This window comes from Podarcis liolepis, assembly GCF_965112155.1.
Source record: "Podarcis liolepis genome assembly, chromosome: 7".
NCBI lineage: Eukaryota > Metazoa > Chordata > Lepidosauria > Squamata > Lacertidae > Podarcis > Podarcis liolepis.
This window is the reverse complement of record NC_139561.1, coordinates 44,187,590-44,203,186: the sequence shown is the minus strand read 5'-3', so window position 1 is coordinate 44,203,186 and position 15,597 is coordinate 44,187,590. Positions and strand designations below refer to the sequence as shown.

The 15,597-nt window shown below is 43.2% G+C and overlaps 1 protein-coding gene across 3 annotated transcripts in view; it reads left to right on the top strand.

Moving 5' to 3' along the window:
- Positions 1-15,597, top strand: part of BANP (BTG3 associated nuclear protein) — a 148,174-nt gene that overhangs the window by 63,937 nt on the left and 68,640 nt on the right. For all 3 annotated transcript variants that reach the window (XM_083513706.1, XM_083513705.1, XM_083513707.1), the window contains exons 8-9: positions 4,898-5,065; positions 13,547-13,677. In XM_083513706.1, coding sequence (XP_083369832.1) covers positions 4,898-5,065; positions 13,547-13,677 — 299 coding nt within the window. The remainder of the gene's footprint in view (positions 1-4,897; positions 5,066-13,546; positions 13,678-15,597) is intronic.

The window sequence follows — 15,597 nt, the reverse complement described above, 5'->3', positions numbered from 1 at the left end:
CACACACAGTTGGCACAAGAAATTTTGGTGCCTGAGGCGCATCCCCACCCCACCAGGGAAGAAGGGGTGAAGATCTACATTAGAAATGTGGGGGGGGGGGAGATCAAATTAACCTTACTCAATGGTTGAAGTGGAAATCAAAGGCCATTTGGGGGGGGTGAGGGCTGCTTTGAATCACACTGGATGGGTGCAGTGCCCAGGAGACCCCAGAAGGCAGCCCCCACCATTTTTTCCTTAGGAGTGGGAGGAGAGCAGTAGTGCCTCCTACTTGCCAAGAGGCTGCTCTAGAGGTGGCATTTGGGTGGGGGCTGCTGAGGAGGAGGCAGATCTGACCTCCAAGGAGGATGCTGCAACCGTTGCTGTTACTGTGGCCGCGGCAGCAGCAGTGGATGGTGCATTCCTTAGAGGCCAGATCTGCTGCCCCTGTAGATACTACCTGCCTGAGATGATCACCCTAACTTGCCTCATGGGTGGGCCGGCCCTGCACACACACACACACACACACACACACACACACACACACAACATTACTGGGTATCCTATGACTATCCATCTGTTTGGCTGTTTCACCTTTATGTGCAACCACATGTGCCATTTGAAAAGGGGTGAAAAGCAAAGTTCACACTGCAAGTGTTTAAGTACAGATTCAAAAAGTCCTTCCAGTAGCACCTTAGAGACCAGCTAAGTTTGTTATTGGCATGATCTTTCGTGCGCATGCATACTTCTTCAGATATCTGGGTATCTGAAGAAGTGTGCATGCACACGAAAGCTCATACCAATCTTAGCTGGTCTCTAAGGTGCTACTGGAAGGACTTTTTGATTTTGTTTTGACTACGGCAGGCCAACATGGCTACCTACCTGTGTCTGAAACTGTGGAAGTGCACAGATTGTCTTTAAAAGTGCCAGCTGCAGGTTCAAACAAATATTCATCCAGTTGCACTTAGGGATGGGAATGCACATACAGTGATATGTACATTCCATTGAAAGTAATACAGTGTATTCACACAGCTGTGTATTCATGTACAGTCTGTGGTTTTTCTCCCTCTCTGCTTAGCTTGCACAAGCGTTTGCACACGTATCTTCCAATGATTACTTCCCCTCGCATTCCCCAGAAAGGAAATTTGAGGAGAATTGGACAGAAGGAAGGTTTGGAGTAATTATCCATATCCATAGAGCCACCAAGTGCACCTGATGGATCCCTTGTCAGTGAAGAGCAGCATAGCTTTGGTCAGGTTGGATACATAATAAAAGTTATATAAGTGCTTGAGAACACTTTCATCCTTCAGAATGATGGGTGGAAACAGGATTCCTCAGATAATTTATGAGCTTTCCCTTCTACCTGCCACCTAAATCCCATTTTGAAACTGCCAAGCATAATATTGATTGGTTGTTGAAGGTCTTCGTTTTCTGTCTTCTGCTATTGGACATTCTGTCTGTTCAGTGATCATATATGCATCTGGAATCTCTCTCTGGTTTTGCTGAAACTTCTGGTTCTTTCTCTTTGCCCTTATACTTGGACTGATGCTACACTTCTTCCCAAAATTGGTACACAAGTCTGCAAGACCACTAAATGTGGCCAATATGTGCCTTCAAATACTTAATCATATACCAAGAAATCCTGAAATCCCTGGTGGAGCTTACTTTTGAGTCGACATCCTTCTGAGTAAGATTGTTCTGTTATGTTCTCTATCATATTCCATTATGACTGGGGGCGGGGAGGACCACACAGGTAATCCATTTTGACACAATGCCCACTCTTTTGAACTTATGACATCATGTAGAAGAAGCATTCCTGTGAATGTCAAATAATTGCATGAACCTGCTTTTAGACAGCAGATGAGAAGGTCCCTCCCTAGTCTTGATAAGGTCAACAATGTCATGAAGCATAGGTTCATGAGTTTTAGATGGCTATGTTGTTCAGATTCCTTGAAAGAGAATTATGTTCGCGCGCGCACACACACCCCACACCAGTTTTGGTATAAACTAAGCAACAAATACTTGCAATGCACTAACAATTATTCTCTTCAAAATGATTTCAATATGAGAGTGATGCATGACCAGCACGGAAGAATTGAAGCCTCCAGGCAAAGGACCAGCGTCAGCCGTGTTTATGCCTCTTTGTTTTTTATTATTACTATCTACTGCTCTCTGAATTCTATTGTCAAATGTTATTAGTTTAATATAAGAATTTGTTATTGCCTTCTATGTTCCTTCTTAACGTAATTTTCTGTGTAACAGCTGTTGAGCCTGACCAACTGCTGCTTCTGGAAGGATTCTGAGTGTGTAAAAAAAATGAGAAAGGCCCTGCAGGACCAGGCCAGTGGCCCATCTAGTCCAGCATCCTGTTCTCACAGTGGCCAATGAGGTGCCTGCGGGAAACCCTCAAGCAGAACCTGAGTGCAATAGCACCCAGCAAGTGGTCTTCAGAAGCATTACAGCTTCCAACTGTGGAGGACAGAGCATGGCCATTGTGGCTAGTAGCCGCTGATAGCCTTATCCTCCATGAATTTGTCCAGTCCTCCCATAAAGCCATTCGAGTTGGTGGCCATCACTGCCTCCTTTATGTTACCCACCCCAAATCTTCCAATATTCAGCTTCATTAGATGTCCATGTAGTGTTACCTACCTCTATCTACTTTCTCCATGCCATGCATAATGTTAAAAACTTCTATCACTTGCCTTAATGCAGAATAGCATTTATAGGTGGCTATTGTTGTATTGTTCAAGGGAGCATTTTACATTTCATTCAGATGGACAGTATGCTCAATATGGGCATGAGGCCTGGATCTGTCAGCATTTTCTATCCTTTGGAAAGGGTTACCAAAGTGCTATGTAGGACCAGAATATTTATCTCTCTAGCCCATTATTGTTTACAGTGGTACCTCTAGATGCGAACGGGATCCATTCCGGAGCCCTGTTCGCATCTAGAAGAAAACGTAACTAGCGACGGCACGTCTGCGCACATGCACGCCGCTTCATGCCGCTTCTCGCCGCTTCTGCGCATGCGCGTGACGTCATTCTGAGTGTCTGTGCATGCGCAAGTGGCGAAACCCGGAAGTAATGTGCTCCGTTACTTCCGGGTTGCCGCACTCATCCCGAAGCACATTCAACCCGAGGTATGACTGTACTCTGACTGGCAGCAGTGGGGCTCAGGCAGAGAGAGATTCCTCCCATTGCCTGCTGCCTGATCCTTCTAAATGAAGTCTTGCCGGGCTTTGAACCGGAGACCTTCTGCTGATCCCTGATGCTGGCTTTGCCATCTGCATATAAAGGATATGCTCTACTGAGCATATGCAGTCCTTTCCTGAAGGGAGGAAGCTCACCACTCTCGCTATTGCCCTGGGAGTTTCATTCCAACCTCTCCCGATGTCTAAATCTGCAACAGAAACTGCGTCCCCGTATTTCTCTGGCAGAAAGAAGTACAGAAGTATCTTTTAAAATATGCTTTGCATTCCCCATGTATGGTGTGATGGTGGAATCCAATTCTCTAAATCTGCAACAGAAACTGCGTCCCCGTATTTCTCTGGCAGAAAGAAGTACAGAAGTATCTTTTAAAATATGCTTTGCATTCCCCATGTATGGTGTGATGGTGGAATCCAATTCTCGGCCCCTCAATTCCTGGTGTGATCCTGGCCATTGCAATGTGTAGCTCTGCCACATGTAGCTGAGACATGCCCTGCTGTAATTTCTAGCAAGAAATTGGCCCGCTTATTGTGGGTACTGTGACATGATGCTTTAATCAAAATAGCAAGATGGGTTTTAACTGGGAACTTCTGAAATGCTGACTGTGTCTAATGCATTAGTTTTCCATTTATTTTTTTGATGGTACTCTCCTGGAAGCTTAAGCCATGGGTTCCTTCCACATTTGCTGTGGTCGCTCTCTTTTCAGACTTGGCCTTTGTTTATACTATTGTCAGCCCTGGTGGAGCTGGCTGCAGTCATTGCTGAGGCAAGCATTGCCCAGTGTTGCTGTTCCTTCCTCTCAGTTGCTAAGGACCCCTCAGCTGGTATCAGGATGTAAGACCTGCTTTTGAAAACAAGGGACACTTCCTTGCATTTATCAGTTCTGCAACTGTTGCCTAGTGAGGGCAATATATTTCTCTTTATACTGGGCTAGGATGGGTTGGGTGATCAGTTTGCAGGGACATGGAATCCTTTCTTCTGCCATGTGGATGCAGCTGCAGTGGAGCAAATGTCATGTGTGCCACAAGTGGTAGCTGCTTTATGTTCACCAGGTAAACTGTGGGAGTATTTTGTGTGGGGCAGTGTTTGGGTACAGGGCCTTGCAAAGCTGTCAGAAGCTCCCTCATCCTCAGTCTGGCCCATCTAGCCCATGCTCTGATTTGCATTTTCTCTCCAGGGTCTCCTTTAACTGGACTAGAGCCTGGGACATTATATATGCAAAACAAATGTTCTGTCACTGAGCTATGAAGTTGCCCAGAAGAGTTGTGAAATTTCCTTCCCTGGAAATTTTGAAGAAGAGACACTATGTGCAGTTCTGACAGGCCTGGTGCTCGTCTAAGGCATCCTGCTGTTGAGGGAAACTGGCTGTAGGCATCATCATGCTTAAACTGGTTTATTAAACATTCCAGAGAACTGTAGTTTAGTTCTTGGCATTTCGTACATAGAATTCTCAGTGCCCTAACCAAACTGCATTTCCCATAATTCTTTGGAAGAAGCTGTGTTTGCTAAACTTATAAAACATAAGTTTGTTTTCATATGAGCCCTGAGTGCCTTTGTGCTGGGTATGCAGGTATGATCCATATATGTACAAAATGGAAGTGGCAGAAGTTGGCTTAGGTGGCCATCACATGTTTCTAAATCTGCAGCCCATTAATTGAAGCCCATAAACTGTAAAATATGGATTTTGGCATAGTGCATTTTTTTTTGCTTTGCAGGTCACCTTTTCTATAAGTTTGGAATCACAGAGTCTGACTGGTACCGGATCAAGCAGAGCATAGATTCCAAGTGCCGGACAGCTTGGCGGCGAAAGCAGCGAGGCCAGAGTCTGGCGGTGAAAAGCTTTTCAAGACGGACACCTTCCTCATCCTCTTATAGCGGCTCAGGTAAAAAGCATCCTCCTTTGCTGGAAATTAGCAAACTTCTGATCTTCCTTATTTAATTTTATTAGGGTTAACACTATTCTAAAAAAACCAAAACCCACTTTCCCTTCAAACAAAACTTAGAATGTGAAAATAATTAAGAACATTGTCAAAACACAATAAAAGAGCACGTAAACAACAGCAATAACAAGACAGCTCCTTGCTGCTGATGTATCCACGGCTACTGTTCACTGCGACTTGCCACTATAGACCACCTTTCTCTTCTTGGAGAAAAGAAAAAAATATTGGGAAGCCACATCAGGAAGTGCATTTAGATATGTTTCATTTGCGTTTTCTTCATGTCAAATTTAGGAGCACTTTTTTGTTTGAACAGCCCCTGCTAATATACAGGGGAGGGGGAACTATTATCACTAAAACTAGGATCTTGCAGTGTCTAGTAAATACAGGCCACTAGATAAAGGCTGTGAGTGAGTAAAAGTTTTTATCCTAATCGTATGTGTTCCTTTTGTTAAATGTACTGCTGTTCCTGAGGAATTACTCCTGTGGATGAGCCGAGGGTTGAGTGGGGTTGGTGGGGATATCTGAATAAAGGATCCCTTAATACTGCATTCCAATCAAGGAAGCATTTCTATCATGTATTGTTATTTTGACCCCTGATTATTCAATGTCAAGTTTGTTTATACTATTTCTAACTTGCCCTTCTCCAACTCGTCCAAAGTTCTACCATCTCTCTCCGCTCTCTCCTTTCCACAATGTGTTTCTAGAGGGTATTGTGTGTGTTCCTTTTTTGCCCACATCTAGTTCATGAATGCTTCTGCCATGATAAATCTGTTAGACTTTGTGTTGCAGGTGTTTCATGGAACAGTTTATATTTATCAGTGGTTTCAGTTTATAATAGGAACCGAGTCAGGCACATTTTATTTATTAGTATATGCTTAATTTCATTCAGAAAAAAACTTTTTCCACTACCACCACCCCTCCAAGAAATGTACACATTCTCACAAATCTTGTGAGCTGCTCAGCTTTCTACATAGATTTAAGCATGAATGATAAATGGCAAAATATTGACCCAAGGAATGTCCTCTCGGGACCCTTCTGGCTCATGCTTATATTAAAAGCAGGGCTGTGGGATGTTTGTATATCATATATTAAAAGCAGGGGTTTGGAATGGAGCCGAAAAGAGAGGAAATAAGTTTATTTGCCCACATGAAGGTTTGGGTTACATGTTAACACTAACCACTATATAGTAGGCAAGGAATGACAAAATCTGCTTTTGCTGGAAAATTCTGATATATGATCAACTTGATAGCCTTTACCCAAATGACAACTAATTAGCACTGTGTCCTCACTGACTATATCTATTGTAATGGTTCTAGGGGTTGCTCGTGCGTAAATCGGCGCCACACCTGGCTGGGTTGCCTGAGTGAACTCTTTCTGTCTGGACAGCCACTCGCCTGTGGCTGTCTCAATTGCTGGCAGAATCCGTCAGTGGGCGTTTCTTGAACTTCTTCCAGCAAAGAAGCTCTTTGACGCCTAGTCTCCTCCTAGTCTCCCTGCGCGGAAGCCTTCTGCGCAGGGAGGGTGTGGGCAGCGGAGGACCCATGCTCTCCCCGCTGGTCCCCGGCGAGGAGTCATGGAGCCACCTCGCCGATTCCACCATCTGCCCCCCTCCTCCACTGGTGCTACACTGATTTCCTTCCCCAGAAGATGTGCTGCTTCTCTCCCTCCCGGGAAGCTCTCCGGAACCCCTCTGGAGCCCTCCCTCTCCCTCTGGCTCTGATGGCAGTTCCCTGACATCCATGGTGGGGATTTTTCTTCTAAGCTTCTACTTCTTTGCTTTGTGGATCCAATAGGCATGTATTTATTTGTCTGTGCATGCCGATGATACATACACTGGAAAGTCTTTTTATCTGTAGGATAATGTTGGAACCACACACCAATATGGTCCTATTAGAAGTGTACCAAGAAGAAACTCACCTAGGGTTAGCCCTCTCTCCAGCTACAAAAAAGACACCACAAATGTGCCACTGAGACAGTTTGCAAATGGAGCATGTCGGTTTTTCATTTTCTCTTCCTGCTTTTATTTATTTATTTAGTTAGGTGAAGGCATATTAGACAACTGATAAAAAATGGCAAAATGTGGGAAATAAAACAAAATAACAGCTGCAGAATTAATGCAGCAGCATTAATTTTAAAACAAAAATTTAAAAGGTATGCTTTGCATTTCTCCCTAAAAACTTAAAATGATGTGCACAGGGGTGCTGTCTCTGGGTGTTGGGGCTGTAGTGGGAAAGGCCCTGCTTCTTGCTTGAAGTCTTCTATGGCCTGGTCTAAGCATGTAGCAGAATGGAGTGGTAGAGTGCTGAGAAGAGAGAGTAGACTCTCTGGTTTAAAATGCTGCACCTTCCCCATAACAAAAACGCCCTGCAACTCTTTCCATAGAAAATACTTACCACACAACTCACAGCTAAACCATGGCATTTATTGCTACATGATGTGGGGATACCAACCATCTGGATGACTTTAAGAGGGGATTCGACCAAATCTGCGAAGGAGAATAAGACCCATGATAGCCCATATGGAGCCTCCAGGTTCAGAGATGACATACCTCTGAATCAGTGGCTGGTGGACAGCATGAAAGAAGGCCATTGCCTTCATGCCCAGATTGTGATCTTCTCAGTTGCTGCTGTTTGTCTGCCATAGGAAGTAGGATGCTGGACAAGGTGGACCTTTGGTCTGACACAGCAGAGGTTCTTCCATTTATTAGGAGTGTAGGAAGCTGCTTTCTACCAAGCCAGTCCACTGGTCCATCTAGATCAGTAAACAGCATTGTCTACACTGTACTGGCAGCGGCTCTGCAGACGGGAATCCTTCCTAACCCTACCTGCAGATGTCGTGGACTGAACCCATGACCTACTGAATGCAAGGCAGGTGCTGTACCACTGAGCTACTTGAAGCAAGATATGGTTGCTTCTTGAAGAGGAGGCATCCCATGCCATGTAGCAAACCACTTTTGAAACTACACAAGTAGCTTGTACCATGACTGTGTGTGTGTTTTCATGGTACTTAAAGAGAAAAAGTAGAAAGTTCCACTGGGTCTGCCTGTACCCATGGGTGTACCTATAATAGAACTGTAAAACCTAATTGCTGTTTATCAGGTCTCACAATTCACCAGTCAAGTTTGTGAGCCTGCAGGAGACCAATCTGATGGTTGTAGATGTGCCTTGTGAAGTAGAAGCTTCTAGCACTGAAAAAGAAGCTGGGAGCACCTGAGAAACCATGTGAGGGGTACTCCCTGCATTAAACCCGTGTGAGTGAAGCACACCTTTTTCAGGTGCAAAGTCCCAGATTCCATCCCTAGCCATTGCTGCTGGAGGATCCCAGGGTTACATAAGACCTTGAAGAGCTGCTGCAGTCAGAATAGACAACACTGGGCTAGACATGCCAATGATCTGACTCAGTATAAAGCAGCTCCTTTTGTCACAGTGCCAGTGTTCTGTTATAGTCCACTTCAGATCAAAATTTGCCTGCCTCACTCAGTTGGTAAGGCTGCTGTTGACTCTCCTTTTTAGGGCCCATCCTTTTATCTTCCAGCCAACAAACTTGTCTTTCTGATGCTCACACAAGATAAGGGGGGGGGGGGAATGATGGCTGAGTATAGTAGTAGCATTTACTTTCTGTGACCAGTTTTGGTATGGAAAATAGTTGTTGAAACAAGAAATGTTTTGGAAATCTCACTCCACCCCGAAAATGAGCCTGCAGGAGAACAAAAGAAATGGTAGCGATCCAGTTCACAGAACAATTTTAAACCCAATACATACGGTAAATAAAAGCAACAAATGAAAATAGTTATTCTGAATGTGTTTCTCTTGATGTGGAGGGATGGCTGGATTGGGCTCTAACCAAATGGGCTCCCTGCCATGATTTTAATGGTCTGCTGCTGCCCTATTGTGTAAAGGGGGCCTAGTTTATTCTTTCATAGGACTCTAAATGATCTGTAGCTTGGAACAGCTCTATCCTGTTGACTGGCAGAAAGGAAGATAAATGTGAAAGGATGTACCTAACGGGATGATGGCAAATCTGATAGCCCGAAGCCTGAATCTCAGACATATAAGATTTTTCAGTACAGTACAGGATCCCCATGTTCTTTCATTCCAAAGGGACAGCCATGTTAGCCTTTATGGTGCAGCAGGACTTGCTTTTTAAACCCTAGCATCAGGCCCTGGCCCTAACCTGTATGACTGGTAGACCTGTGGCAGATTGAGTAACAAAGTGTAGGACTGCTTCCATACTGGTCCCAATTGGCAGTCATCAATCATGGAACTAAATTGAAGAAAAGCTAATGTGCAATTCCAGGCAGAAAATGCCCAATGAAAATAATGCAACTCCCCACCCGCCTTGCTGTCATGTCCTTCCTCCACCACCCCACAAGATGTTTATTAAGGTTGCTCTCTGTTTAACTGACTGAGCAAGTTTACAACTGTCACAAGATTTACTAGTTTATTCTCATAGTAACCAGAGCTGGGTTACCCCCCGCTCGCCCATTTCTTTTGGCACAGTTGCTCTAAAAATATTGCTTTTTGTGTTGGAGGTATTGATTACTGTGGTTTGGGCTATGTTCCCCAGAATCAGGCTTCTAGCTTCTGCCTTTCTGTGTGTTTTAGTTTTGTGTTTTTCCTGATGGGGGTGGCAAGAGAGGCTGCTGGAATTATTTCACCAGGTACCCTTTCCAATAGCTCATTTTTAAGAGCCAGGAACAGGGCTCGGATTTGTGATGCTGCTTTCCTCTCCATCTTTTAAAATTTGCTGTTGCAGGTACCCCCAAATTCCCCAGTTAGGTTTGATATAGCTCTGTGTTTCCCCGAATTCCCTCTAGTGAGATGTGCTCGTCTCCCACCCAAATTAAAACTGGAGGTACTTTTACCTCCGTAAAAAAAGTGAGGGAGTGTAATAGACTCCCTCCCCTGGTGCCTATATGTGGGATCCTGTGCTGGGAATGCTACCTTCAAGGGCTGGTAATTCTGCAGCATGAAGAGTAATTGGATGACCCAGTCACACCAAATGCACCAGACCCTCCAAGTGTCCCTATTTTCCAGGGACAGTCCTAGATTTACAAAAGCCCTCCCAGTTCCTGATTTGATCCCTGAATGACCCTCTTTTCCTTAGGCCATCCCTATTTTCATAAGAGAAATGTTGGAGGGTATGAATGCACAGATTCAGCATATAAAAAACCCACTGACAGTGGAAGCTTCTTGAAAGGAGACAAGACTGGAGGAAAGGAGACTTAGACTGAGTCACAGTGGGCAGCCCGGACTCAGAGTCTTTAGTGATGTTCCTAGCACACTTGTCTGCCCCTGTAGAAACGGTAGAAAGAACCGCAATGCCTTAGGGCAGGCTTGTATTTGAGCCATCACCTGGTCACTTTTTGTCAGCCTGAGGATCACAGAGTCAGGCTGTTGCTACAACTCTGTTTCCTTCTTTAACATAGAGGCAGGGTTACAAGAGAGCAGGATGAAGTGACATCAGTGAGTGGAGGAACCTGGGGCAGTGTGCAGGAAGGCAGATGAAGGGCAAGCTGGTGGTAGTTCTTTTGCTAAATCCATTTTTATAAAACATCTGTGTGAATGGAGCTGAACTGCCAGCCAGGACTCATTTTTGCAGCTGAAGACACATAAGTCAGCTATGCACAAAGCTGCTCTTGGTCCAAGAAACCAACTTTACCCGTTTACTGAAAGGAGATGACTTTGAACAGACGTGGGGTTTGCCATGGTTTTGAGCAGCTGATTAATATCAGATGGTCTTGGGAAGACAACTTCTGACCTTTTAGATTTTATGGGGTTCTTTCAGCCCCTACATAAACCTTTAGAACGATTAGGCCTAGATTATTTTAAGAGGCAATGAAGAAATGGAAAAATGGAAAAAGCTATGTGGCAACAGCCAGAGGTTTCGTCTTTGGGGTGAAGAATGTTCATATTTTCACAGTTTGAAAGCTAAAAACACTCACTTTTGAAACAGTTACAAACTACTTTTGTCTGACAAATCTTCCTGTTCTGACTTTTGAAGGAGGTGTACCTTTTGGAGACAGGCCACAGAAGTGTGTCTATGTCTACAATGAATATTTTTCCAAAATGTTTAAAACTAGCTTGATGAGTATCATTTTTTAAATGAAACAAAATATCTTTACCCTGGCTTAGTTCTTCTAATTCATTGGGGCCCTTGTTTTGAAATGAGAATATTTTAAAGAAATCTGACTATTGCAGTTTTTCTCTCTACTTTGTTATCCTCTATCTGTAGAAATTCAGGACCTAGTTTGCTAAAGGGCTGTTTGATTTTTGGCTGTTCCAACACTTTCCTGGAAAGAAGGATGCTGCAGATATAAGCTTGTTACCTGCATTGCCACAACAGTGTTCAGTTGGGGTTTTTTTTGACACTGGCCCAATGTAATTTCTGTTTTATAAGCAGCACATTAGAATGTTTTAAATACAACAGCTCTCCTCCAAGCCATGGATTTTTCAGTATATCAAAGCCGCAAAAGAGAGGCCAGATTGCTTACATTTTGACGATCCGTAACTATGGATGTGTCCCTTCCATTCAAGCTGCCTGCAGTATTCATATTCCTTTTTATGTTGAAAATAAATAAATTTTACTTCTGCCTAGTCTCACAGGTTTTTTTATGTGGTGGTGCATCCGACAATTATGCATGACTGATGATTTTAGAGTTTAGATATGGATAAATCCTCTCTTTCCCCTTTCTATCTAGGGCCATGACATTGCTGACAGATGCTGAAATTCTGTTTATAAGCAAACTTGCTTCTTTCGAGATGTAGTTCTGAATGCATGACTTTTTTTTAGTGTTATGTTTGCGGCATTCACCAGTACACTACTTTAACCCGGGAGATGTGAAAATAGTGTTTAAACATCTGTAGAGAAGCAGCTGGCCAGCAACAAATATGGGTCTCTTTGTGTTGTTCCATTACAAACAAATTTCAGTGCTGCTTTAATGTGCTGTAGGTCTTGTTACTCAAGCACAATCATGGATTAATGGGACATTTCTGGTCAGTAAGTAAACCTGTTGGGAGTCTCTTTTCCCAGGAGCACAGCACCACCAAAAAATGCAGTTTGAACATGGGTTGGGAGCTAGCTCAATGCCGAGGATAGCTCCATTGTCTGGCTCACACTCATTATGATAAAAACAATGGCTTAAAATGGCATTATAAAACTCAAAACAGGCTATGCTGGTAAATCCAATTTAGAAATATACTTCCAAAATGTAGTCTCATGTCCTGCCACCAATATATGTTTGCCCAAACAGGAAATACTTGCTTTTGGAAGACGCCTGCTGGAGCATTGCAGCTTCATTGCTTATTTTAATGGCATCTGTTTGGTGCATAAATAGCATGACTTAGTATGCTCTTCTGCATTGTTTTGGTAGACCTCAGGTTGTGAGGAACATATTCACACATTTGTGTACATGTATACTGTACACACACAGAGGGAGGGAGGGAGGGAGGGAGGGAGGGAGGGAGGGAGGGAGGGAAGGAGAGAGATGCATGTAGTTATGGGACTTCCCCACAGTACAATTCCACGCTGCTACAGAATGTAGTTCTGAGATAGTAGTAAGTGAATGTGATGTGGAAACATTTTCTACATGGATTTAGAAACACAGGGGATCTGACCATCTCTCTTTATTTTGGAATCTCTAACAGATTTAGAACCCCATTTTAATAAAAACGAGGAGTCTAATAATATGTCCCATAAGCTGCTTGAAAGCATCTCCTGCTTTGCATGTAGATTATAGGTGATGCATTCCCTTCGCTTCTCCTCTTCCAACTCTGTACTGAGGCAATATTAAATACTTGGGTACTTCCAAACTGGCAATCTTTTTATGAGTGAGACACTTTTTTATGCTATCCTTCAGTTGTGTTGGGAGTTTGGCACCTATTGGGAGGAGGGAAAAGTGGGAACATTTGAGATTATAGATTTGGACATGCAGACTGGCCAGCTGTTAAGTTGTAGGGTGGGTTTGAACGGCATATTGGAAACATGAAGTCACAACTGGATGGACTCAAAGTAATCAGTGCATTGAAGAAAAAAAAAAGGGGGGGGGAATAAAACTTACTTTCCAAATTGGAAACTATGTTAATTAATCTGGAACCATTCATAGGTTAATAAAGCAGAGCTGGTAGAAACGTGAACTTACAGAAAGTTTAAGTTTATGCAGCTGGGTGAAAAGGTGCCTTATAATTTTTATCTCCCCGGGAAGTTTTACTCTATCAGTCAGTCTATCAGACATCATCGGCTGCACACATTTTGGTTAGCCCTTTTCATTACAGATGAAGGATCAATCCCTTTCTTTTAACTGCAGTTCTAGAATGACCAACAGCACCTTCCTCATTCTGCTTCCCTGCAGTTTCCAAGTGTTCTTAATGGCCACAAGCAGACAGATTCCTAATGAATAATGCTGAGCTTTGGTTTGTTTTCCAGAGAGTGCTCAGAGTACCACATCGGCACCAAATGAAATTCAGGCCAACCAGCCACAAGCGCTTCACTACGCCCTGGCCAATGCCCAGCAAGTCCAGATCCACCAGATAGGAGAAGATGGCCAAGTCCAAGTAGTATGTACTCATTCTTTACAATCTCTTCTTGTCTCCTGAGCAGCTTTCAGTTTTATGTACTTGCAGCTTAGCTTCAACTTTTCCTTGCTTCCAAAAATACTTTTTTTGTTTTGTTTTTAAATAATGTATATTCTGCTGCTAGTTGTACACATGCAAAATATAGGTGCACCACTAATATGAATAACTAGTGATTTTGTGTGGATATATGAATTTGCAAGCAAATGATCACCTACACTTTCCAGTTCTTCCTTCCACATTCAGGGCACATTCACAGGGGATTATGCATTTGTACCCCCAGCCCCTGAAGTACTAGCAGTCTGGAAATCCATTTTAGATTCATTTAGCCTCATTTTTTCCAAAGTGTGTTCTGAAGCATTTTTCAACATCTGTTAGCTGAATTCCTTACATGTGTATCCATTTAAATGCATGTATATAAGCTTTGCTTATAAACATTGACATTAAATTCTTCTTCAAAAAGTTTAAATAAAGTTAACACTTTGACCCAAAACCCACAGAAGACAGGAAGTTTAAAAGTTAAGCGTGACACTCTTGCCATTACTCAAGCTTTTGTGTTTCTTTTTTTAAAAAAAAATGATTGCGCTGGTGGGCCATGGAAAAGCTTGCATTGGCTTCTGTAGCTTTGCTTCGTATCATTAAATCAAATGCAATGTTGCATGGAACTTAAATATGATCCCCACAGTTAGGTGGAGGGAATGCATACTTCGCCTACTGATATTTTCATAAGTTTCCAAGTAGTGTAGTTTTCTCCAGCAGTGGCGAATGTGATTGGCAGACAACTAGTTCACTGCGGTTGGCTGAGTACTGTCCCTTCTAGGTCCAGCAGGAAAGCTCTCAATCCTTGTCGATCCCACTTTAGTCTAAAGCTACCAGGCCAGTTCAGTAATCCCCTCACTCATCCACGGACTGCGGGGTGGTTTCTCCATTTGCGTGATTTGGGACTTAATTGTTGTCCACTATATTTACATGTGAGGATTTTTTAATAAAAAAACAACCAATAACAACACCTGGGTATATATGACCCACACTTTACTGCTTTTCTGTTTTGAAGTTCATTCATTCTCAGACCTGTGATAGCAGCAGTGCTAGCATCTCCACTTAGAACCAGGAGTGCCAATTTGCCCCCACAACTGTGGGTGCCAGAGATCATGGTGCTATGCAGCGTGCATGGTCCCGGCATCGAAAATTGTGGGTGCCTGGCCCCTTCATGGGGATTTTTGTGGGTGCTCAGGCACCCAGGGTCCCAGGGAGTTGGCACCTATGCTTAGAGCTGAGATGGCCACTTGTTTTCTGATAGCCTAGAGACTGGCAACATCTGAACCTGATGGGAAGGTATAGAATATGAGTGGCTCACAGTGTGAGGAACATCCCTCAGGTGTGTAGTTTATGTGCAGCCATTTTGAATGAAGCTGGCTTTATATTTACAATGAGCCACTTCAAAAGGCTGTACATTCTAGCCAGAAAATATTCAAGTCAATCCAGTACTTGAAATTGCTTGTACATCACAGCACTAAGAACTGGACTGGAGTATCTTCCCTCTGATTCTTTTACTTGTACATAATATTTGAAGGTGTCCAAGATAACAACAAAATAGGTTTTGCACACATGAATGAACAAATGATTTGAATGAAGAAGACTTTTTTCGTGCATACCATGGAAAGCCCTTTTCCATGTCCATCATGATCCACTGAGAATGTCATACTGATTATTCCAGTTCTGTGCCATATTCACATCTTAGGAATAAACTAGCCACCTTGAGCACCCTTGGATGGAAAACTGGAGTATAAATTTAGCATGTTGAATAATAAACAAACAAACAATATGAAATGGTTGTGAAAAGGACCTCCCATTTAGTTTGCTATTTTTCATAGCAACCTATTCAGTTCAGGACTATGGCACTGA